The sequence below is a fragment of the Vidua chalybeata genome, chromosome 3, assembly GCF_026979565.1.
Source record: "Vidua chalybeata isolate OUT-0048 chromosome 3, bVidCha1 merged haplotype, whole genome shotgun sequence".
Taxonomy (NCBI): domain Eukaryota; kingdom Metazoa; phylum Chordata; class Aves; order Passeriformes; family Viduidae; genus Vidua; species Vidua chalybeata.
The window spans coordinates 72004205-72029570 of NC_071532.1; the positions used below are offsets into that span (position 1 = coordinate 72004205).

The 25366-nt window shown below is 33.3% G+C and overlaps 1 protein-coding gene across 1 annotated transcript in view; it reads right to left on the reverse strand.

Annotated features, from left to right (window-relative positions):
• GRIK2 (glutamate ionotropic receptor kainate type subunit 2) overlaps window positions 1-25366 on the reverse strand; it is a 358915-nt gene that overhangs the window by 238926 nt on the left and 94623 nt on the right. Inside the window, exon 3 of the mRNA XM_053937989.1 lies at window positions 1819-1986. Coding sequence (XP_053793964.1) covers window positions 1819-1986 — 168 coding nt within the window. The remainder of the gene's footprint in view (window positions 1-1818; window positions 1987-25366) is intronic.

Here is a 25366-nt window from a genome sequence, read left to right on the forward strand (position 1 = left end):
CAACATAATATTCAGACTAGCAAACCCCAATTAAAGGCTAAAAGTAGTTGCATTTTCTCAGGAAAGACTTAAAAAGTTAGAGATCTCAGGAGAAATTTCTCAGCTGTCTACATCATCCCTCAGGAATGGAGAGAAAATGTCCTGTTAGATTTCACAGGTCAGCACGTGCAGGAGTCAGGAAGCGGCTGAATTTGGAAGGTGAGAAGGAAAGGAGAATGAAAGAAACAGAATTAAGATTCAGCACTTTTATTCACTGTTGGCTGAGATGGAAAGGAAAGAGTAGTCTCTCTCAAAATCTGCTTTAACCCATCATCCAAAATGCTAGAATAACAATTCAAAGATACCCTATTAAAAGGGTATTTTTCCCTCTTTCTTGTACTATACATGCTACCCTGCAAAGAAACCATCTTGGTAGACAGAAATATTTAGCCTATAATTTTTCATGTATGAAAAATGACCAATTTTCATGACAATTTTTCATAATCATCTTTCAGTGACCAAACTGTGTGTATTTCTGTTCAATAAGGATTTTCATGCCTAACAAGGTTCTATATTTTAATTATTTATTTGTCAAATAAACAGATAAAACAGGTTAGCAAGATTAACTCTCTTAATCTGTTATAGTAAAAGCAATAAAAGTATCCTCTCAGTTCTAAACTGAACATTTAATTAGTATTAAGTTCCACTTTTAAGATGTCCTTCATGTACATTAATCATGACACAGGAACTTTCCATTATGTATAATTTTTAATGATGTATCATGTTTTCACTCTTCTTAGCCCACCATAACACCAAAAATCCCTTCTTGTATAAAGCTTTTTGTCTTTAATGCTTGGGAGAGACATGTTGGGACCAGATCACTTGGCAGATTTAGGCTAGAAACCTGCCATAAGAAAGGCAGGCTCACCTCCAATTCTTTCACTCCTCTTATTGTCTTGTTACATATAGCATTCATATGAAATTAGCTCTTCAATTTGTAAAAAAAGTGTTTTTAAAGAGCATGTAATACAGTGCAAAATTCAGTCTTACTGAGTTTTGACATGAGGCTTTGTACTTTCTTCCATAGATACTTATGAACTTTTTGGTGTTTGTACTTTCTAGGATACAACAATGATGCAGAAAGTTGTGCCTGTTGTCCTTGATTTAAATGTAAAGAAATCTGAAAATTTGGAATTTTTTTTTGAGAATCAAAGATTTTAAAATTTAGGGAAAATGTTCAAACCTAATTTTTACTCTTAATTCTTCTGTAAACATATAAGTTATAGTTTGGAGAAAAGAACTCAGGTCAAGACATGTATCTGATAGTGATAGTCTTAACACAGACTTAATATTTAGGCTTATTTTTATGCTATGCTGGTATAAGATGCACGAAATTACAACTACTACTTCCCTTTTGAAGTCTATGATTAACTATATAAAGGCATTCGTAAAAATATACTTGAAGTGATTGAATGTTTAAAATTGAATCCAGTTTCAGTAGAATTTGGGGGAATTTGGCATTTTGCTGGATAAATTTTGAAGACAATGAGATTTCTCACTCCAAAGGAGCTGTATCAGAAACACCCTAGTCACAATGTTCAGCAAAATTTATTTGAGATTTTAAATATTTAAGGGAATAGCTTAGGGTTAGTGGGAGCAAAGGTGGCAATGTATTTGTCAAGCAGTTACCATTACAACCTTTAATAAAGCAGCTCTTTAATGTCAGTGACAATAATGTCAGTCTCATTGCATATAGCTTCTTGGTTAGACACTTTTTCAGATAAGTAAACTAAGTGAGCCTTAGTTCTTCATTAAAAAACTAAATATGCAAAAGGTTACCTTTTTTGGATGCTTCAAAACTGTCATAGAGATTTATCTTTTGTGTGTCGTATGTTAATGTGGTGTTTGGCAGAAGAGTTCTGTTTCTGTTGATTGTGTTCACAGCAAATCTGAAGGCCAATTCTTCTGCTCCCATTGGACCAGATTCCACACACTCAAAAATGCCTCCTGGATCAAAGAAAAAAGAAAAAAAAAACACTAGTAAGCAAAAAGGGCATAAAATAACATTTTTAATAATCCTTTTGGAAAAGATTCATCAGCCTGAAGTATTTAATTTGATAAATCTGATACAGTGCAACTCATTATTTTGATGAGCTTTGAGTCAAGCATTAAATAAACCAGCAACAATTAGAACGCACCTTAAGGAAAACCTGTTGCTTTTTTCCATTCAATACTCAGTATTGTGAATTTTAAAAAGAGTGTAGCATTATATATTAACCACACAATTTAGAAGCAAAATAGGAGAGGGATGAAGTATATTTAATTATTACATAGCTAGTATCACTAGTGTTACTATTTTATATAGTTAAACTTGAAATGAATACATTTGTCCCTTCCAGATCTTCCACAATCTATGTGTATGTGGCAGGTGGAAGGGAGACTTATGGATTCTTTCTTTCTACTTATAATTCATTAATAATGAACTTGACAGTTCATTGGGAGCATAGAACTTGGATGCCTCAAATTGTCTTCAGAAATTAAAATGGAGACATATTTTAGCATGACTGTTTGCCTGAACTGATAAATATGTTGAGCAAAAAGTTCAGATTTTGCTCTTTTGCCCTGAACTGCATGTAGATGTTAACTTCATTCTCAGTAAATACAGGAATCCAAGAAACTACAGCCTGCATAACCTCTATTCTGCAAAGAAAACATCCCCAAACAAGGCATGCTACCAGAGTAGGACATGCCCCAAATAATAAACAATTTCTAGAACACTTTTGAGCCAACCTTCATCTTCAATTAAGCAAATAGGTTTGTGAGAAATTGCTGTGCATCAGCTTTTCTCATTATTGAGATATCGTTTTCCATAGAATGTAAATTTATATATACTTTGGGGTAATATAATTTATTCTTGGATCTGGAAAGGCCATGGATACTGTGACAGTAAAAGTAATTTGAAGATGTGTCCTTACTGTAATGACATAGAATGCCTCAGAAAAATGACCAGCATCCTTATGGTCCCTTCAGCCCTCATTTTAACAGAGACCTTCCAATACTAATGGACACACAATGGCCATTATCACAGGATCACTAATTACAAGCCAGATATTGTGCCTCTGAAAGAAATTTCATTCATTCACTCTCTTCTCACATTCATTTCCAAAGTAGTCTTGCTACCTGGACTTGTACTGTCTAAAAAAATTATATTCAAGACTGCTACTTTCTCGTCAAGAAGTTCTCAGAATCTGAATATCCAGTGACTGGATCAAACTAAACTTCAAAAACTGCAGTCAGTTTGTAAACAGTCTTGTGAGTAACCAAGCAGGTAAACTGTTGGTAAAGCAAAAATATGTGTATCTACTATTTACTGATAGTATTAAATATAAAAGGCCTTTTGGTTTTGCAAATCTTCTTCCTCTTGCAGCCCATTTCTCACTACAAAATTGAGGTGTTAACCTTTCTTTCCTGCAGATCAGCCTTTTAATTTCTGGCAAGAGCCATAGGAGCAGATGCTCATATAATATTACTTTAAAAACACAAGCCCTTGCCACTGAGATAAGATGTGACTAATAATAATTTAAGCATTAGTCATTTCAAACTGGAAAAGAGGCAATGATGGGAAAGGCAGACTCTTAAGAAAAATTTCAATATCTAGGTAAATCCAAACTGAGGATAGAAAAAAAAATATATATATGTATGTATGTATGTATATGTATAATATATGTATATGTATATATATATGTATATATATATGTATGTATATATGTATACAATCAGTAACCAATATTAACAAAACTGTCAGCGCTCAAGCTAAAGAAACTTAGAGAGTGTTCAGTAAATATATAAGCCTAGTACACTTTAAAACTCAAAAAAATGACCAGGTTTATTTGCACAATAATGGAATATGAACATGAAAGGCAACCTACTGCTTTTGAAGTTAATGGAGTGCTCTGCTCAGGGAAACATTCTAATAGACAAGCTTTTGTGCTGCTAAGACTTACAGAATCTAAACACTGCAATTCAAATTGTGTCATATAGGAGGATAATATTTTGATTTGGGGAAAATACTTTTAAATTGCTGCAGAAATCTAAAAATTAGTTAAACTATATATATAGATATTCAGAGACAATAAAAAGACATTTCCATGAACAAAATAAAAATTAAGATAGATTTCATAGGTTTTCCTAAGTCATCTGGACGGCAGTTATTCAAATATATTTGAATAAACCAGTATCACACAAACAATTATGAAATCCTAATTATATCCTAAGCTAAATGGATTAATTAAAAGAAATAAACATTACAATTTCTTGGTTCTCCTGAAATTTTTATATTGGAAGATTTCTTCTCTAATTTCCATGTGTCTAAAGCTCAGTACAACCTTCCTTCTTTATTCTTGCATTTTTCATTATGCAAGGATTTCTAAATCCTTGAGACAGGAAATTCTCTGTCAAAGATTCAGCCACTACTCTCAGCATTTAAAAAAAAAAAAGAGAGAGAGAGAAATTTTATTTTGACCTTGCCTATCTAGGTAACTCCTAATGTTAGTGACAATCCATCATAGTAAGACAATTTTATGAAGATGACATCTCCTGTGAGTGGCTATGATGTGTGCCTACTTACACCATTCAGTGATTTCTTCCCTCACTCACTGACTTATACTCTATCCCCATGATAAAAAAAAAACCCTAAACCTGATATCATATGGTCTGTCTCTTCCAGAGTGTATTTCCAATCCTAAGAAAAAGAGAAGTAGAATAACCTGTTTCTATTCTTTTATGATCAGGATATTTTGCTAGAAGGAAGGAAAACTTATTTTCTACTCCTGAATATTTTCACATTTTGCACTAGGTAGACACTGAAATTAAAATTAAGAACCCTAGAGGAATATAAAGTAGACCGTATATTTGAAGATTCCTAGCTATCTTCTAAGCTGTAGATTGTCAAAATTCCACTAGGTTCCTTTCACTTCAGTTTAGCAAAATATATAGTAAAATATTTTGGATGCTGGCAGGTGTAGGTTCATCATAACCTTCACACTAAGAGACTCAAATCAACGGGTTCTCAGAAGTGTCCCATGTGCTACTAATATGCAAAATGACTGAAAATTCCAGGTTCCTCAGTAGTGAATACAGCTTTGGCCAAGCTTGAACATTTATTTAGGTTAAATTGACCTCAACTGCTAAGACCAGGACCTCAGACAGACACATGTCTGAATTCTGAATATCAGACTATATTAAAAAAACAGATCCTCATTCTCCAGATGGAGAAACCTTGTAAATATGCTTGGAAGTCTATGCATTAGATGTTGCCAGGATGCTCAGCAAAGCTGCATAAGTGAGTTCAAGCATTGACAAGAATGAAAATTTTTAAATGGTGCTTTTCCACTGCTGCATAAGAAACACAAATTTATTCAGTACCTTTAAATTTACTATTGTCTTTCTATTTGTTACTGAGTATGTAAATAATAGTAAAAAAAATAAAAATACTTTGAGTATTTTTAGAGACTGTGTCATGCAAATCCACTGGCTCAATACTGGGAGACAGTCCATTAATTACATTGCATTTTTTTAATAAAATGGAAAGGAAAATAAAAGAATTGGCTTTCCAGTTCAGATATACTCAATTATGAAGGGATAGTAGTATCCAGAAGCTGTTATAGCATACTGTGTCATGTTGTTCCCTCCCAAGCAGGCTTTTCTTTACTGCTGCTTTACTTTGTATTCAGGATAGCCTTATTAATAATCAAATTGAGGAATGCACTGCAAGCCTTTAGATAAGCAGACAGAAGAGTCATAAATCTCACCATTCGTGTGGGGACAAGCAGTCAAACCAATGCCTATCTCTGTCTAACAGCTTGAAAAATGCAGGTGTTAGAATTTGGGTTGTATTAAACAGAGTTTATAGACCCATGGTAACATTAGTTCTCAGATGCAACCAGCAGCACATCCTGGAGGAATAGCCTGAAATTCCACTACTACCTCAAAAACATGAAGAGAAAAAAGCAGTAAAAAAAAAATGTGCATGTTATTCTTAACTTGCTTCAGTGGTCTCAATACAAGGCTTCTTCATTTACAGAGTTAGTGATAAGGCAGCTTGTCTCTGCCCTATAATAGTGACACCAGGGAATAGGGGATCACGTATCTACAGTTCAATCTGTAGCCCATGAAGTTTTATAGGCTGTGTACAGTAGCTGATAGTTGTACAGCTGAGCACTTCCAGTTTTTACTGTCACAGTAACCACTTAGATAAAGCTCACTAGATTTTTTGGGGTGATCAACACCTGAGGAATATTTCAGACATGCCAATCCATGCCAGATAAGCCAGAGCAGTTAAAAAATATTCTTTAAATATTGCATCTTTGAAGTGACATTTGGGATAATTCAAATTTCCTTTTAATGTTGGTATGAAAGAATTGCTTTTAATGTACATGAAATCCATTAGGATTTTTCATCAATTGACTCTATTAAAAAAACCTTTATACAACCAAGTTCTTTTACCATAACAAATAGGAAAAAATCAATTATCAATGTAATACTGATGGAATAACTGTTTCTTCAGAAACACAAATCATTGGAAAAAAAAGGATAGTAATATCTTACCAAAAAAGGATATAATGTAGATGTTCTTACTATTTTCCAAGGAAAAAGAAAATCTAAAATAGATTATAATTATATAAGTAAAAAAAAAAAATTGTCCTGAAATTGTTCAAATGAAAAAGTCTGCATTTTTCATCAAAAAACTCTAGTAGAATTGACATTTATTTTTTACAAGTCATCCTGCTTTTTCCAGTTTTCAAATTATTTTCTTAAATGCAAAATCCAGCGGGAAAAAAAAAAAGTCAACTTGCTACACATCTTGGCAAAAATTATCCCCCCCTCAAAAAAATTTCCTACTCTAGAGTACTTAACTTCAAAAATAATAGGTTAACCCTCTGGATTATTCAATTTTCCATTTCCATTCCTCAACAGGGTCCCCTTTGAAGATCACCAGCTTGTGTGTTTTTGTATCATCTCCGTGTAACACCTGATAAAACCTTGCAGAAAGAACAAAACTGCCTAACTGTATGGATCAGTAGATAACTGGAAGTTCCAGAACAAGTTATTAGGAAATCTCTCCTTCTCTTACATGTAGAGAACTTTTGAAATAGCAGAACTTTTATCCATACCATGAAACTTGAGCTGTTACCTACTTGAAAAAATCCTCATTCAAGCAAGCTTCAAAAGGATCCAAGTAGGATTCCAAACAAGCTAATATCAAATCTGGCTAATATTAAATCAAAGAATTTCTCCTTTGTTTCTGGTACAGTCACAGTCACCTGTTTGTTTCATGAGAAATTAATGCCATCTAATTACAGCTACAGGCTATTTTGCAGTCTGTGTCCTCTGAAAAATTAAACCCTTAAACATGTAACAGAAGGCCACATTACCTCAGATCATAGTCTATCAAATCAGTCATTATGAAGCTTGCAGATGACTTGAAATTACTTAGCCTGAAATAACTGGTTCTAGTGATATTGCAAATGTATGAACTATATACACAGAATTAAAACTTAGATGGTTTTTAAATGTGAAACTAGGGTACAAAAATTCAAAAATCATTCACACATAATATTTTTTCACATTAACAAAGTTATGGAAACAGTAACATTAATCTTAATTTTAATTTTAACTGTGATTTTCTTGTTTGAAGATATAAAATTAAGTTTCTTTTTTTCTAATATCAAACCAACTGGATAGAGAGAGGTCTTGCACATACACATGCTAGCTTTTAATAGTTCTATGTTTTTTAACATTTTAGCCATATTATCAACATGCTCCATTCTGCACAAATTTACTGACAGTTATAAAGGTCTTTATTAAAGTGCTATAAAAACTAACATCAGTCACATGTGACATGAACACTATTTTTTTAATGATACAGTAACTCTAAATATAGCAATGAAAACCTCTTTCTTAAGTAACATTAAAAATGGGACTTAGAGCCTGGAGAAAAAAAATATTTTAAAACCCAGTTACATTTCTTCCCACCATTTTACTTTGAAAACATATAAATATATTTAAATTTTATTACTAAATTTACATGAAGTTCTCTAGGAATTATTTTTTTTTCTTTTTCCCCACTTCAGGTCAATACTTTGAATCTAAGATAATTATGCTGCCCAGATGTAATCCTTATGTGACAAATCACAATCTCTTTTTTTGATTGATTATTTCATGTTCAGAAAACATGAACTCTCAGACAGACTTTGTTCAATTAGCTGCAAAATTTGGGAGAAAGGAGTAGCTGGTATCCATGATAAACAATTTTTCTAAAAAGTGTTTCAAGACAGAATGCAAGTAATTCTGTCAGGAATTATACTATTAAAATATATGCTTTTATCTGACCAATTTTGAAATTTATCTGGCCAATTTCGAAATTGGCCATTTGGTAATTGGACCCAGGGATTGTGCTAAGAGGTTCCACATGGAGAAGATAATAAGTCAAAAGCACATTATTGAGAGTTCAGAGGATGGATTACACTATAGACATTTACAGAGATGGGAAAGATGGCTTTTTGGAAGTGTGAATGGACTACACTTCTCCAGTAGAGTTATAGCCAGAAGGCACTGAAGAGGCTCATTCCAAAAACCCGATATCACTGACATGGCATGCACAGCGCTGCGAGGAGGAGGCACGGTAGGTGCTGAGCTCCAGGGACTGATAGAGGCTGCTGGCTGAAGGCATTTTAGTCCTAATCAAGTGTGCTATGCACTGTACTGATAATCCTCTTTCAGGTCCTGTTATGGATTTGAAAGCTACAGAGGTGTTTCAAAGAACTCCTTAAAGGTTGACAGCTTAGACTTTGTGCTTCTTATAAATACAGAACAAAATTACATCTTAGCCACTTATTTCTGTCTGGAACAGGATTTAAGAAATTGAATCACTTTCAAACAAGATGTTAAAAATGAATGAAAAATTTTCTTCTTTACAACATTTTCCATAAAGTAATGTAGTTTATGGAATTATAGATTTTAAATACAGTTGTGTGAATCTGAACAATAACCATGCTTTTATTACTTCTTTTCAAAATTATATTGAAAGCTTTCTGAATCTCACAACAGGAAAAAGTTGAAAAGGATTACTTGACAAAGAAAATGCTGGTTATTTGACTTTGAAGCTGGTTTTATGTGGATACAGCACTGCAGAAAAAGATAGCACACTTCAGCAGAAACCTTTATCCATTCTGAGTGCACATATGGTTTGGAGGAAGGAAGCAGGATCTGGAATTTCAGGGGTTTGCTTCCATTGTTACTGATTTCCTGCACAATATTGGACAAGATAATTTTCTTAAAAATAAATATTTCATCCCAAAACATCTTGACATTGCAATACAGGCACAATTATTGGAAAATCCAACATGTTTTGAAATGAGATATAATTTCTGTTAAAGGCATTCATGGAATCAGCGTATGAAGACATGATCAAAGGATCCTGAAAATTTTGCTGTATAAAATGCAAAGAACTATTGGCTTCAGTATCTGAGTTATACTTTGACTGACATTTTAGTGTCGTTTCATGAAACTGACAACTTTTAGGTATGTTCAAATCCTAAAAAAGATTTGAATTATCCACTGATTTAAGACAAATAAAACTGTATATTTTCTGATTGCACAATAAGGAACAGGCTAAATAATGAGGCAAAGTTATGTTTATATTGTTAATGTTAAACTCAAATATCAAAAGAGTTCAGTTGGTCTTTCTTAAATATAGAAAAGTAATAAGGAACATTATGAGGAAATAGTAACCGTAGATCTCATTTGAACAAAATTTTCCTTACCTTATAAAACTGATGAAAAAGACTTTAAAAGCTAAGTGCATACAAATTATAAGTATCCTCAAAGTTGTTTTAAATGTAACTGGATGGATTCTAACATCTTCAAGTCAGATGTGACAAATAATACACAAGAGAATCTTCCCTTTCATCACCACAATATGCTTTGAAAATTAACAAATTAAATACAGCTTAAAAATATTACTATGCTGAAATATGCAGTATACTTATAAAATACTGCTTTTGATAGCATCTCTATGAATATTACTCCTTTCAATCAGAATATCAATAGAGCACAAGTAAGGATGACAGATAAAATAATATACCTAAAATAATATTATAATAATAATAGATGAATAATAATATTCATCTACAGTGTTAGAATGTAGTATCTATAAGATTTCTTCCCACTTTACGGATGTACATTAGCTTTCCCCGACATGCTAAGCAGTGTATTACAGAATACACTTGATAATATCAATGTAATTACCACACTCTTATAATAATTAGCCTCTCATGATTCACAGCAACAAAAGGAAACAAAAGTAATAAATTAAGTCTGACTACAAAAATGGCCTCAGGAGATTTTGCTAAAATGTGCTTTTCCTTACTTTGGGTAACAAAATGTTTTGAACCACCTTAAAACAATATGTTTTTTTCTTTTCTTTGTTTTTTTTTTCCTAGAGACAGTCAGTATCTAGATGAAAATCTTCTCAATATTCACGAAGAAAATTTTTTTCTCCAAAACTTCTTTAAGGAAGATAATATGCAAACTTAAATGCCTAAATTTTACAGAAACAGTCTTACACTGGTCCTCATGAAAGTTTTACATCTGTTAATAGGCTACTTACTGGGCAGTTACCATCTTCTAACTTCCCTACTTATAGGTCTAAAGAGAGACAAATCATAAACCATTTCATTTCATTCTAGGAAGAGTCATAAAATGTATTAGAGCACTGATACAACCAGTTGTCTAACCTCATCAAAAGGACCATAGAAAAATGCTAATATTATTGCATCCAAGCCAGGATTTTTATTTTCCATTATGCTGCATGCTATTTGTCTTCTTAAGTGTTAGTTTATGTCTGGAATCTCATTTGAGAAGCCAAACCATACACAGACAGTGAAGGAAATTGTATCCAGGTTTTCACTTGCTTTTAAAATAAAAGTGACTCACTTAAAAGAAATAAGTTAACATTAAAAAAGTAAATGCACTTTGAACTTAACTCCTACAAGATTGTAGTATATGCTACTAATATGTCCATATGCAAAAGCTGGAGAAAAATGTGGAGATTTTTTGTTTTGGTTTGAGGTTTTGTGTTTCATGGGTTTGAAAGTTTTGTTGTTTTTTTTTTTTTTTTCCAGTTTTGCCTTAATAAGGTAAACAAGAGTCAGGAAAGAATGTCAAATTTTACCACAATCCTTCAAGCAGATCTTAAAAAAGTCGCATATCTAATTTTTTGGAAGAAATTCAGAGACCATGGTTCAACAGTTACCAGAAATCACTTCAAAATTCCTGGAAAACAGAAAGGTTTTCCAGGAATTAAAGACATCCAAGCAGGTAGAGATTATACTTCTTATACTGCATTATAAGATGCTCATGCTTGGATCTCTCAGCATCTAAAGATGAAACAGAAAAGGGCTTAAACTTCAAAGAAGTCAGAAGACAATTAGTAAAAGCTAAATGTACAGCTTACATGGAAAGACAACTTCAAGAAATATACTGCTTGTGATCATGTGATTATTGATATGGATTATTTTTTTTAAGCAAACTTGTTAAAGCATTTGCCTATAAAGCAGAAAACAAAATCTATTATACACAGTGTTCAGAATGATGTCATAACCAGCAGACAGCACACTTATATATAATGTAATTTTTAATTTTGACTGAAGATAGGCTACCAAGTAGGAATTTTCAGCTTGCAAGATCCAAAAAACAAGAACAACCCTGAAATGATCTTATATTTCTATATGCTTCTGCTAGTTATAAAAGAGGAGCCAGCCCACAATTTCTTGATTATTTGCTTCTTATCTAATCAATTTCTTGTAGAAAATGCTTAAATGGGAGAGAAATTCAGGGTGAGACTCAGGTTTTCTTCCTGAGTAATCAACAGTCCCAGCCTGTAGCTTCCAACTTGCTTTCTTACTTAATTCTTTGATTCCTGCCACAACACCAGTGCACCTCAACAGACTGGTGTCATATGGTCAGGTCTCCTTCTGCTTGCCCTTTCTGGTTAGGTAATTTCTAATGCATCTTCAACATCAAATATCAGCATGTGTTAGCCAGAAGTTCCTTCAGGGTCAAACCCCAGTTATCCAGATAATTTCAGTCACTCTGCTAAGACCAAGTAGGTAATTTAAAAGCAACACACCAAACACTACAGAATCCAGCAAATGAGAGTCATAAAATATGCAATTTTTTTCAATAGGAAAAAAAACCTAACCAAATTCTCACACTTAAGCCTATCTAAAACCTCAAAATAAATAAGGTTCATTTCCTCTTTCCAAAAATATCAAGGAAAAAGAAGTTTCTTTAAAGTATTCGCAAAAGCTTAGTATTGGAAGATGCCATAAAATAATCAATTTCCTTGTTGAACTCAACTTTAAGAATACTCATTGCCATGACTTTGGACATTAAAGAAAGCCAATAAAAAGTTCATTTGCAGTCACAAAAGACTAAAATTTGAATCTTGCAAATGGATAAACAAAAAAAAAAACCAAGCAAAAAAAAGGCCCAACCTAAGGCCTGCCAGTTGCTGTGACCATCATTAAAGCAATTGAAACTTTAATAACTGGACCCCTGTGCAGAATTGTCTTCAGAAATTAAATGCTTAAATGGCTATCTTCAGCTCTAGGATGTTTTTTTTTTTCTTTTAATGCTTAATATTTAAATGATCAGGAGTTTGTAGATATTTGAGTGATATAAACATGTCCAAAAGCTGCATTTTAATATTCTTCTTCCTTCTCTCAAGATTTCCATGCATAGAAAAGAAAAAGGACAAAAGACATATCTAGATTACATATATATATATATATATATGCACATACATACATTTGCGTAACAGATGCAGAGCACCAATATAATTCTATGAGTGGTATGAACTTTAAATATGAACAATCCCTTTTCTTTACTAATTGTATAGAGTGAGAAGGGGTTTTTTTCCATTATTTTTATATTTCAAGAAAATACTTTCCAATTTTTAGTTTGCTGCATCATGTTTCCCTTACTTAATAGCAATTCATTGCTATGTCCTACAGCTGCCATATTACAATGTATTAACTGGAACTGTTTATTATTTCCATTTTGCCCTTAAAGCCACTGAAACATAGACTTTCTTCAGTACTGCCTGAGGCATTTTTGCTTCTTTCCAAAGTGTTTTCTGACTGTATTACAATTGAACTATTTGAAATAATTGCTAGAGAAATGCTGTGAAATAGCAGGAAAATTTATAATAGTCTTCAAAGATTAAAAAAATCCCAAACAACAAAAGAAAACCCTTCAAAATCAGACTGATGGATGAGTTTTAAATGTGACAAACACTGTTACAATTACTAATGTTCCACTTCAGTACTCAAATGTTCCGTTTCCAAAAATGTTTACATTAGAGGGTTGCTTAGAAATTAAGTCATTACCTTTTCATCTTATCAACAATCTAATCAAAATCACTTTTGTAAGCAGTACTACTACCCTGGTTAAAATATGGTTTTGCTGACATGAGCGTAAGACTCTAGATACTTAGAAGCAATTTTCAGAAAACAAATGTGGTTTATTGAATGTTATTTAGAAAAATCTTCACTATTTCTGTCTCTGATGTATGAACTTGGACTGTAAAAAATGGGTATTTTTGTATTCTCTCAATGATTACCTTTTTGATTCTTCAGCCATGGAAGGAAAAACAAAGGGGTGGGGGGAGGGTTGTGAGGGAGGGATGTACTCTGAATGCAGAAACAAGCAAGTAGTATGACCAAAAAAATAACTGCAGGTGCTGATGATAAAAACACCAAGAAGTAAGAAAGAATGGATCTTCAGTGTTATTTTAAAGTGTTAGTGTTGATAAATGAGAAAATTGAAAGCAAGTCTTTTTTCAAAAGTGGAGATATTAGGTGCTTCTGCTGCTAAATTGAGCAGCTTTAATTTTACTCTTAAAAATATCTTGGTTCAGATTTCTTGAACTTGCCTATTTCATCAGTTACAGCAATAGTGAAGTTTACACACTTTGCAATGTGACCCAAGATAAATAAAATCTCAATATGACTAATATAAACAAGTCTAGCAAAAGAAATTTAGACATAGCTCTCCAAAAAAAATGAAGGGAATTTACTATATCAATTCCATAAATAAAATAAATACAAATTTAAATTCTCTTCTAAATCTTAACATCAAATGCACAAATTTTGCCACAGATTCTTATTTCTAAAGTAATTTAATTAATGTGATAAATATCAATAAAAATCATGCCAATGTATATGAAATTTGCGTGCTTCAGAAACTAATAATTTATGTCACACTCCTTTGAAGAACAGATTCCATTGGGCCCCTGAAGTAAAGAAGCAAAAATGTTTAATGAGGCACAAGAGGGTCTGTTTCAGGATGCTGCATATCACAGATACTGATTCGTGTCTCCAGTGATAAACCATCAGTGTTTAATTCACAGCTTGCAATATTATTATTGGAGGGTGTGGGGGAAAGTGTCATACACAAGCAGAAGGTAAAAACATTTGATCTGAAGCACAGAGATACTGAATACCTTACACTCCTCTCTAATTTGCAATAAATTTGACTTTCACTTGTATTTCTTAATAATTACCCAATTAATCTTTTCCATGAGCGGGACAGTGTTTATATTCCTAATGACTGAAATACAGTGTGCAAATGATTCTTCCATAGTATATACTTTCACTCTGTTTCCATCTATATGTGGAAATTTTAGCACCAGAGGTATCCAGAGTTCAGGTTTAGATTGATCTTCAATTAGATGCAGACATTTTGTTTTATTAAGAGTCTAGATGCTAAGAAGTTATTAGCTAATATGATAATTATGTTCTAAAATGTTGTTCTTAATTTGATAATTATGTCTTAATTACTGAATTAGAAACCTCTTGAGAAAAATGAAAAGTTGTTTTGGCAGAAAACAAGAGTTATGCACCCTACCTTATCTGAACCCTGTATTAACTCTTATACAAAGAAACTCTTCCTTTTTATTCCCTCTTTTATATTTTTTTTCTAGTGCATGGCCAAACAGATGCATCTTTAATCAAAATATCATAATCCATGACCAAAATCCATTCGCTTTTTTACTGACAATTATATCCTTAAAAAAAAAATCTAAAATGTTTTAAACTACTTTGACCACAGTGAATGTTTGTATTCACAACAGAAGACCAGGCAGTATCACAGAATTATACAGAATATTCTGAGTTGAAAGGACCCACAATGATCATTGAGTCCAACTTTAAAGCAAATGGCCTATACAGTGATTTATACAGGAACCCACAACCTTGGCCAAATTAGCACCATGCTCCAACCTACTCAGCTAATCTCAATGGCCATGGTTTTTTCTAATTTACATGGTTCAAACAAAATTTTTTTTTTCATCCAGTACAATCAGCATCTCCCCATGCTGAGACCATTTTTCTTCTTTCCCCAAGCATCTCCACAGAGAACATAAGTTTTTCAAAAGGAAAAAAAGTTTCATTCATTATTTATATTATAAATAATAATAGTATTTTTATTTACCATAAATAAAAAAAATGTGTTTTCAATTAATCTTTGTCTTACAACTGCCTAACAAAAAATAGTATCTTCACTGATGATCATTCTGGTTTAGGCATATGAGCATATAGATATGAATATGTAGCTGCCTTTGTCATAACTCTTTTCACAATTTTTACCCTTCACAACCTCTATTTCCAGGTACTCAAGCAAGGAAGCATACTTAGAAAGGAGGTAGAGTATTGACAGAATCACTCCAACTATTTTCTAAGGAAAACAGTCTAAATATCAGCAATTAAACAGGGGAGAAAGGGTTAAAAGAGTAAACTGAAAGATAAACTCTGTAACAATGCGTAAGGTGGAAGCTTTACTTTCATGACAATATCTTGCACACTGCACATAGTTTTAATCCCCTCCACTGGGGAGGGGTTTTGGGCAGGGCAGGGAAGGAATGTCTGAAGTTCCGGATTTAGAGAGTTATGTGTAGAAGCCAATAGATGTTGAAGCCAATTGGTGCAGAAGGCAACAGGTGTTCCAGGAGGACAAGTTCCCGTTGCACTCATTTGATCTGGCAGAACAGCTGAGCTGATCACAGTCAACACTTAAGCTCACATATAGGCTACCTGACCTTGTTGAATCTACCCCTCCTGGCCTCTGGCACAGAAAACAAATGTGTCTTCCCCAGGTCTCATGTCTTATCTACATGGGGGTCTCTGAAATGCAAATAGATCTCAAATTTAGTCAGCCCTTCCCAGCTTATCAGTTTGTCTGTTTTCTCTGCTAACTTCCTTTGACTAAAAGGAGAGTTTTGGGTACTTGGCACCCATTGTATCTGAACCATGAACCAAATCCTGCTTATTTCAAAATTTACGTAATAGATATGGAAAAAGTAAAGAGGATGGCAACAAATTGTATGCTAAATTTCATATAATGAAATTATATGAACAGGAAAGCATAATTCAATGTGGTAAAGAGACAGTTTGAAGTAAGGTAGAATTCTGCAAAAACATATATGTCATGCAGATGGTGGGTACCATTTTCTTATTCACTGTTTCCTCACTCACAAGAACTAGAGGGCCTTACTTGATGCAAGTGTTAAAGTATTCAGTGCTAATTGTCACTTTTTTTGCAGAGGTATGAATTGGGGAAAACAAACAAGAAGGAGATTTCAGTGCTGCAGACAGTGGATATAGGTTGCCATCACCTGAGATGACTTTAAATCCAGTAGCATTCCAAGATATATATGTCTTCTTTTTGGAGATGGGGAATTTTTCTTCTTTCTGATGGTGTGAACTTGTGATATTTGCAAGAGACAGCTTCATGTAATACAGGTGTTTTGTATGCTGAGAGAGGATATCTCTGAATCCGGCATTTAAATTTTCTCCATTTCATGTTTATTGTGAAAAGATGTATTTGCTTACTAGTTATATAGTTCGTATAAAATATTTAGTACTTCTCAAGCACAGCTGACAGATAAAGGTCTTAATAAATTTACCTTCAGTGCCACACAGTAGAGCTGAAATACATTATTAAAATTAATGGAATAAAAAGGTCAAAGAAATTTATATTTAATATTTTGGTGGTCAAAACACAATGATATTTTTTCATTTCTAGGCCCCTAACACATCTCTTCTATATCAAAGAGCAATATGATTGACCTTCTTTGGGTTTTTTTCTATTTAGGTCTATATTACCACGAGTTTTGCTGTTTTGAAGCATCTTTTTTTCCCCCATCCTTTTAAAATATTGAAAAACTTTAAAAAAATTTTATATTTGAACAAAGCAACAGATTACTGGTGTTAAAAAACCATCTCATTGCTAGTTTTACTTATAATGTAACTTTAGGGTAGTACTTCAGACCAAAACCAATCAGCTTTTGGAGTATTAAACTCTTGTGCAACAGTTGGTCACAGAACACAAGTAAAACCTCAGCGACAATTATGAGCCAAGGGGTCAGTTATGTGGCACTGTGGTTTCATTGATTTTTAAATTGTCTTTTATGTTTGGCTTGGTTTTTATTCTTGGGCTCATCTGCCCAGCAATTCAAGTTTATTTGCAGTCATAGTTAAAATTTTACCGCTGAGGAATTTTGCAAAGAGGAATTATAGGGAGACACAAAGCAAGATTCAGTTGACTGAAACAGGCATCTACTGCATTTTCTGACTTCCTAAAACTGTCTTAGGGTGCAAACTGTATAGGCTGGCAGATATGGCAAAGGACTCACTGGAGTTGCAAGTGCTTTTGTAACTGTGGCTGGAGGAAATATATCTCATAGCACCTACGTTATGGCAGCTGAATCCCATTCACTGAGTTTGATTCAATTTCACCTACAATTAATTTTCTTTAGGATGGATGTCACTTCTGAGTTTGTTATTGTAAGCAGCCTTTACAATCTTCCTCAAAATGAGGTTAATTGTATGCCGAAAGTGCTATTCATAAGAGGTCAGATTTCCCTGCTGCTCCTTGTTAAATACACATATCCAACATTCCTAAATACTCTTGCATAATCCTCAATGACTTTCTGCAGGTGAAACTCATTAACTTTTTTTCATTTAGAGAAAAATTAAAATCTTATTTCAGCAGCCCTGCTGAAGATGATAGACAAAATAGGGCATACAAAGAGGTATTAGTCGTTTTCAGCAACACCAACATGCATCCGCTTCAAAAAAAGAAAAAAAACAAAACATATATTTTGTTTGGACTTTTTGCTTTTCACACATTTCAGAAAACCAAGGCATTGATGTTTGGCAATGAGTGCTCAAATAATTAACAGGAAACAGGTGACATAGAAGTAGTGACTCACTGATACAGCTAAACAGAATTTACTCCCTAAACTAGGAATTAACTTTTATTAAGCCAATATACACTCATTGATAAAAAATAAAATTAGTCTTACACTTTTGAAAACAATTTTCTTGCTTACCTTTTGGAGGTATGCTGAAAATATCTGTAAAGAATTTGCCCACTAACGGTTTACAGGGGATTCAGAACCTAGATGTATAAAATTCATCCTACTGCTGAAGAGTCAGACTGTTGAAGTCAGTATGATAGCTCCCACTACAGTAAAATAGAAAGGCACGTGTGGAGACTTATTCAAAGAGTAGGCTGGAAAGCCCTTGGAATCTGTCCTTTTTCTTCCTCCTCATTACAGAGCTCAGATAAGATGAATCAAAGACTGTCCTTCAAACCTCTTACTTACTGGTTATTTTCTGAGTGGATGTATCTAACATGGGAGATAAATGCACATTGGCCAGTAACTATATGAGGCCCTAGAGCAAGAGCTATCTGAGCTGTTCTCTCACACATCCATAATTACTTTTGCATTTATGCACCAATGTGCTTATCTCTTATTCTTTACCAGTTTCCCTTTATTACCACATTGCTATTGAACAACAACATAAATATTTATTCTCTTATTACAGAATACTGTTTGAGTTGTTACTGTGGTTTATTTACTGTTAACTGCATTTTGAAACAAACAGCCATCGTAAAACATCCTTGGTCTTTTATAGGGATTCTTTCTTATAGCTCTTTTTCCCCAGATAATCAAAAATTAAGTATTCTATGCAGTGATTTTCCCCATGAATAGTATGTTGCAAAATGTGCTCACAAATTATAGCTTCCCATAACCACTCAGTTGCAGGAATTTCTTTAGAAATGACACAATCAGAAGCATGTCACTCTACAGCAAAAAAAACATAGAACAAAACCACACAGGATTAAGTTGTCATATATATATAAAGATATCATGTAAATTAGATTTAAATAACATTGTCTTAAATCATTAGCTTGTCATTGTTAGTGACCACTTTTGAGAAAAACAGGTTTTCTAGCCTTTCATATTGATTTATGTTAACCACTAGCCTCAGTGTCTTTATAATTCAATTCAAATCTGTAATGAGTCAGACCTGTGGAAAGGCCTGTTCAGAATGAACAGTGACAACTTAGTTGAAATGCTGCTCATGCCATGGAAACAATGAAGTGTGACACTTTGTCTTTTACATCTGGCGCAGGTTTACTGGGAAAGAAGAGTAATTTATTCTGTTTTCCAGAAAGGCAGCAATACAGATAGGAGAATTAAACATTTACTTTAGGGGAGTGCAAACTATTTCTTTGCCTTTTTCACAGGTGTATTAAGCTCTTTTCCAAATTTATTTGGTACCTTGAATATTCATTTATTTTTAGCTTTTCCTGCATTGAAGTCTATACGTAGCCCCCTTTCAAAATCTTTTATGACATTTAAGATACTTCTTATGAACATTTTTCCTTCTGTTGAAGTCTGTCTCAAAAATATCTTTTAGTATGCCTGTGTTGAGGTATTTATCCATGAATACAAGAAACCAGAAGCATATATAGAAAACAAGACAAATCTTTCAAAAATTTCAATGACCAGTGTTTTTCTGTCATTATAAATTGATCTAAATAGTTGTGCATTATTTCTTTTACATATAGCTTAATATTAGCACAAAACTGTATATACATTTTGCTCATGCTAATTTTTAATAAAATAATATCCTTAGACCAAATTTTTATGCATTCACTTTCCAGAAAGATTTTAATCTTTGACTCAGATTTCCTCAAGCCTAATATGTTTTTAATATGGTGCTGATTTCTAATGTAATGTAGAGCTCTAGAAGTTCAGATTATTCATTAATAAGGGGTAGTTTAAAGGATTAGCTTGCATTAGCTTGCATTCTAAATTTTTACACCTTAGATTAAATGACTGTTTTCAAAACTTGAAAGGGCCTGAAGTCAGATCCTATCTTCTCTTAGCTCCATGATATAACTTTTCATTGGACATGGGGCAATAGAGGTGCATCTCTACTCAATTATTTCAAATCAGCAAGCTAATTAAGTGAAATAATTTAAGACCGCATGTAGAATGCAATATTGTTCATGTTAGAGAAAATATATGCAGGTAGTATACTGCAAAAATAATTCATAAATATATAACCAAACCACTGATTCAAATCCAACAAGGAATATTAATTCATCAACTGGTCATAAAAGCCTAAAAGCCTGCAGCCCTCATTTCTGCAGGCTGTTTCTGGATCCCACAAAAGAAAAAAAAATATAACTTGATAATTTTGAATTTATTATCTACAGAAGCAAAAAAAAAATTAAATAAATGTATTCTAAACATGTTTGAGGCCAATTCTCCATTCTGAATGGTTCAGCTCAAAGGTCTCATGACCCACTGCACAATTTCTTGGTGACTGTGCCTTGTAGATGACTTTAGCAAACAACAGACAACTATAATCAGGAAGGACTCTAATCAGACATACAGTTACACACATGTTATCCCTTATGCATGCTATTGCAGGAAATAACTGCATCTAGCATTAGAGAAACCTTCAAATAGCATCTTTTAAAGTATTGCTCTGCTATTCAGTTTCATATAAACAAAAATAGTAATTTGGGCTTCAAGTGATATTTTATTGTAAACTTACTTTTGCAAAATTCAGATTTGACACCTGTAAGATTTACTATATTGAGCAAATTATGCTAAATTTAAAAAGAATAGTTTGGTCAAGTGGCAAGAACATTTCTCTCTCACACAGGATTTTATAAGGGTGCACAGAGAGAAATGAAAGAGAAAACAATTTCTATTTCTGCTCCTTGTTTTTCTCATGTGGACTGTATTTGGAGAATTGTTTAACTAGAGCGAATGCTTGGTTGGATCATGGTGGATTGTTTGGCCCTGATGGCCAATCAGATCCACCTGTGTCTGGACAGAAGGTCACGAGTTGTGAGTTAGTTAGATATGAGAAAGTAGCACGTAGTTTTTAGTATCCTCTTCTATATAGTATATTAATGTATTATAGCATAATTATAATAAAGAAATCATTCAGCCTTCTGAACTGGAGTCAGACATCAGCATCCTTCCCATTGGGTTCGCTGACATCTACAACAGGTTGAAATTACATCTCAGACTTTTACATTTCCCCTTTTGCTCAAGTTATTTTACACTTATCTCCTTTACACAAGGCTTAACAAAATAGAAGTTTCAAACTGAAATTTCAAAATATTGATGTTGTCTTAAATTTGATATATAGTGGTCTAAGATTAGACCATTCTTTCCCACTGTTCAATGCTGCCAATGAAAACTGGGAAACCCACAGATTTTTCAGTTTTTCTACCTGGAAAGCAAAGCACTCAAAAGCTTAGAAGCAAAACAACTGAACATGCTTGTTCAGTCATTTTCTGGGTTTGGCTGGGATGGAGTTAATTATCTTCATAGCAGCCTTAGGGTGCTTTGTTTTAGTTTTTTGGCTAAAGCAGTGTTGATAACACATCAACATTTTTGCTATTGCTAAACAGAGTTTTCACAGTGTCAAAGCCTTCTTTGTTTCTCACTGCACCCCAGCAAGAAGGCTGGCACGGGGCAAGAGGCTGGACAGCTCACCTGAATTGGCCAAAGCAGCATTCCAAAGTATCTAATATCACTTTCAGCAATGCAGCTGGGGATGGAGTTCTTCCATAGTTTTTGCATGCGAATTGGTCTACTGGTGGTGAGTGATTGCTTTTTAATTTTTTTCTTTCTTACTTTTTCAATTATTTTGTTTACTTTTGCCCTTCCATTTCTCTCTGAGCAATCTTTGAAGGGCTTGGTTTGACATACATTATTTGTCCTTAAAATCAGCCACATGGGGTTTGATTGCAAAAGTGCAAGTGCTTCCAAGGTGATAATTGCAGATTATAAGCATTTTTCCTGGTTCTAAGTGCATAGCATCTAGAACTATTGTATTCCATTGATTTACAGATTAGATTATGCTGTATATTCCCTGTGGCTCTGTCTCTGTGGCTCTCTCTGTTAATTAAATATACTACTGCATTTAAATTTTTATTATTATTGAGAAACAAATTGTCCTAATACCTACAGTGAAATGAAAATTTTATATGATTGATAACCTAAACACTGATAAAATAAATAAATTTAAGGTTAGATTGTCTGGTAAATAATATCTCCAAGTATCATTAGTGATGATCTTTCTTCCTTCATTTCCATGGCATTGCATTTATTTTCTGTAATTTTCAGTTTATTAACATCTCTGCCATACACAGACATTCCCTTGCCAAAGAAAATTGCCAATATTCACCAATATTCTTGTTAATGTATCTGAAAATTATTTTAAGAACTGATCATTTGATCCAAAAGTCTGGATGATATTTGCTCAATATTTTTGGAAATGAGGAATTAATTATTTTACAATTCCAAAATCCCAAATGAATGAAAGAATTTAGAAATTTAGAAGGAAAAAAGCAGACCAACCCAAAACATTTGTATCAATTCTTCCTACCTCACATTTGTGAAGTTTGAAAAATCTACAGGGCTACATGCCAGAGTTGAAGCATCAAGTCAAAGCCCACAGGGGTATATGGCTGAGATAAGAGCCTACCTGACACTGTGCACAAAATTAAACACTTAAGAAGAGAGAAGAGGGAAGATAGGAGAAAATTAAGCCCAGAAAGACTTGAAAAGCTTCCAAACAACAAACAAGAAAGTCAAGAATAACTGCAAAACTCGCAATTCTGCAATCATAGTGTAGTATTTTCAAAAACTCTCAGAACACATTATTTTTGTTCGAGTGCATGGGATTTGCCTCTCAACTGTGGATGAAGAAAATACTATGAAGGTTAGTTTGGTTGGTTGGTTGGTTGTTTAAAATCCTTCTTGTAAAACCCAAGGCCAAATACCTGAACTCAGAGTCACAAACAGAAGGGATTTCCTTCAAACACATACATTCATTTTAATTCTGTCTCATTCCACATTGAAATTTTTAAAATTTGACATCTGAATGTTTACCTCTAATGGACAGATAATACTTGCCAATTGAATCTCTTCTAGCTGCTTGTCCCTGTTAGTATGTGCTTAGTTCACTCAGTGCATTAAATCTCTGTACCTCTGTCCCAAAACTCCCACCTCAAAAGTTCCACTCCCATCTGCATCCCAGTCTTTCTCACATCTACTGTGCACTTACAGTATCCAGCATGCATCTCTAGAGCCAGAGATGATAGCTGCCAGTAGCTCAAGAGCTGTGAAACCTTTTTCTTATATTAACTTCGTTACTCTAAGCTCCTAAAACATGCATCAAGTATTGAAGAATGAGTTATTATTGGGAGGAATAAGTTACATACCATGTCAGCAAACTACAGTTCATTAGCAAAGATTTATCCTCTCTGCCTAAACCATATTTTCCAGAAACAGAGAAAAATACTTGTTTCAGGCAATAGTGAACTAGCTCTTGGAAGTGCTAAATATTCACATCTCAAATTTGCAGTTAAGTCAGCATCTCCAGCTCTCTTTCTCTTGTATAATTGATAGATATTACCTTGGGGGTACTCAAGTTTTTCCTTATTTCCTTAACAATCAGATCCATACTTTATTATCACTTTAAAAAAATTAATTATCTTTTATCTCTTAAAAGAAAGATTCCAGAATATAATTCTACATAGACTTGAGCTAAAATCTTTTAATTAAAAAAAAAAAAACAAAGGAAAAAAATAAACTTTTTTTTTATTATTTTTTACTTAAAAAGCAGTTAGAAGTCAACTTTTTTATGGGTGCTTTAAATTAATCTACAGTAATAATCTATGATTATTGACCTTTACTCTCTGATTATCCTAGTTTAAAATCTCACCCCTATAAATTGTCACTTTTTTGTAACGGACAGGAATTTTCTCCCACAGAATGTTTCTATGAATGCAAATCTGTAGATCAGTAACTAGGCTCACAGAATACCTGACTAGTTGGATTTGCATTGATTATAAAAAATAAACAAAAACTAGCAGCAATAGTGGCTCTTTTAAAAGAATGTGGTTGATAGTATGGTAGAAATCACTGGGGTAACAGTAGTCTGTATGAGATGCTACCAAGCTGGAGCACAGATAAATGCTGAGACTATATGAGAGGTCACATACTCTGAAAATTTGAATATTTTTATTTTGTACAGAACCACTGACATTTTGTACTATAGTTGTTTAAGTAAGTGATTAAGATGTTAACAAATTTAATTGATTAATAACTTGTATATTCCATGTTTCCAGCTTTCTCAAGTAGACCACTGTTAGTTATGTTTTTCTCTACATCTATTTTCAGTACCCACAGGAGATGAATGTTCAAGCAGATATTAAATTGTATTAGATTACCAAAGTATTTTATACATATAGAAATATTGATACTTGTTTTATGAATCTTATTTGGATCAAAAGAAAACTTACTAAGAAAAATTAAAAGTTCATTACTTCATAGCACCATCCTTTAATCACAAAGTGCAGAGAATCTTCCTCCCCTAGGAAGATAAATTGGTTAATGCCTTTACACACTGTGACTATACCCCATAAAAACATACATTCCAGTTCTGTAACCCAACAAGAGACTCCCTCAATAGCTCTTTATATTCTAGACATTTTTGAAACAATGGTTATGTTAACAATTTCTTTTTTAATTTTTCTTGCATGGTATCTAGGAGCAGGAATGTGATTGCCTAAGGGAAATTTTATAGTATAAAGCAATTTTTTTAATGCAAGATGATTGTGATGATCTCTTACTGCTTTGGCCCCCTGTTACTGTATTAATAATGGGTTCCCTTTTTGGGTTCCCTATGGATTATTAACAGCAGTGATATATAAAAAGAAGCATCCTAAGGCAGGTATCTGGTGAAGATTTTTAAAAGTAAGTACATTTCTCTGCATGTATCATAACAGAGTGCTCAGTACTTAGTGTTCTTTAATTCCCCAGCATAAAAAGTTTCACATTCCAGACTCAGACAGCATAGAATCACATATTCATAGAACTGCTTATGTTGAAAGAGCCCTTTAAAAGTCATCTAGTCCAATGCCTCTGCAAAGGGCA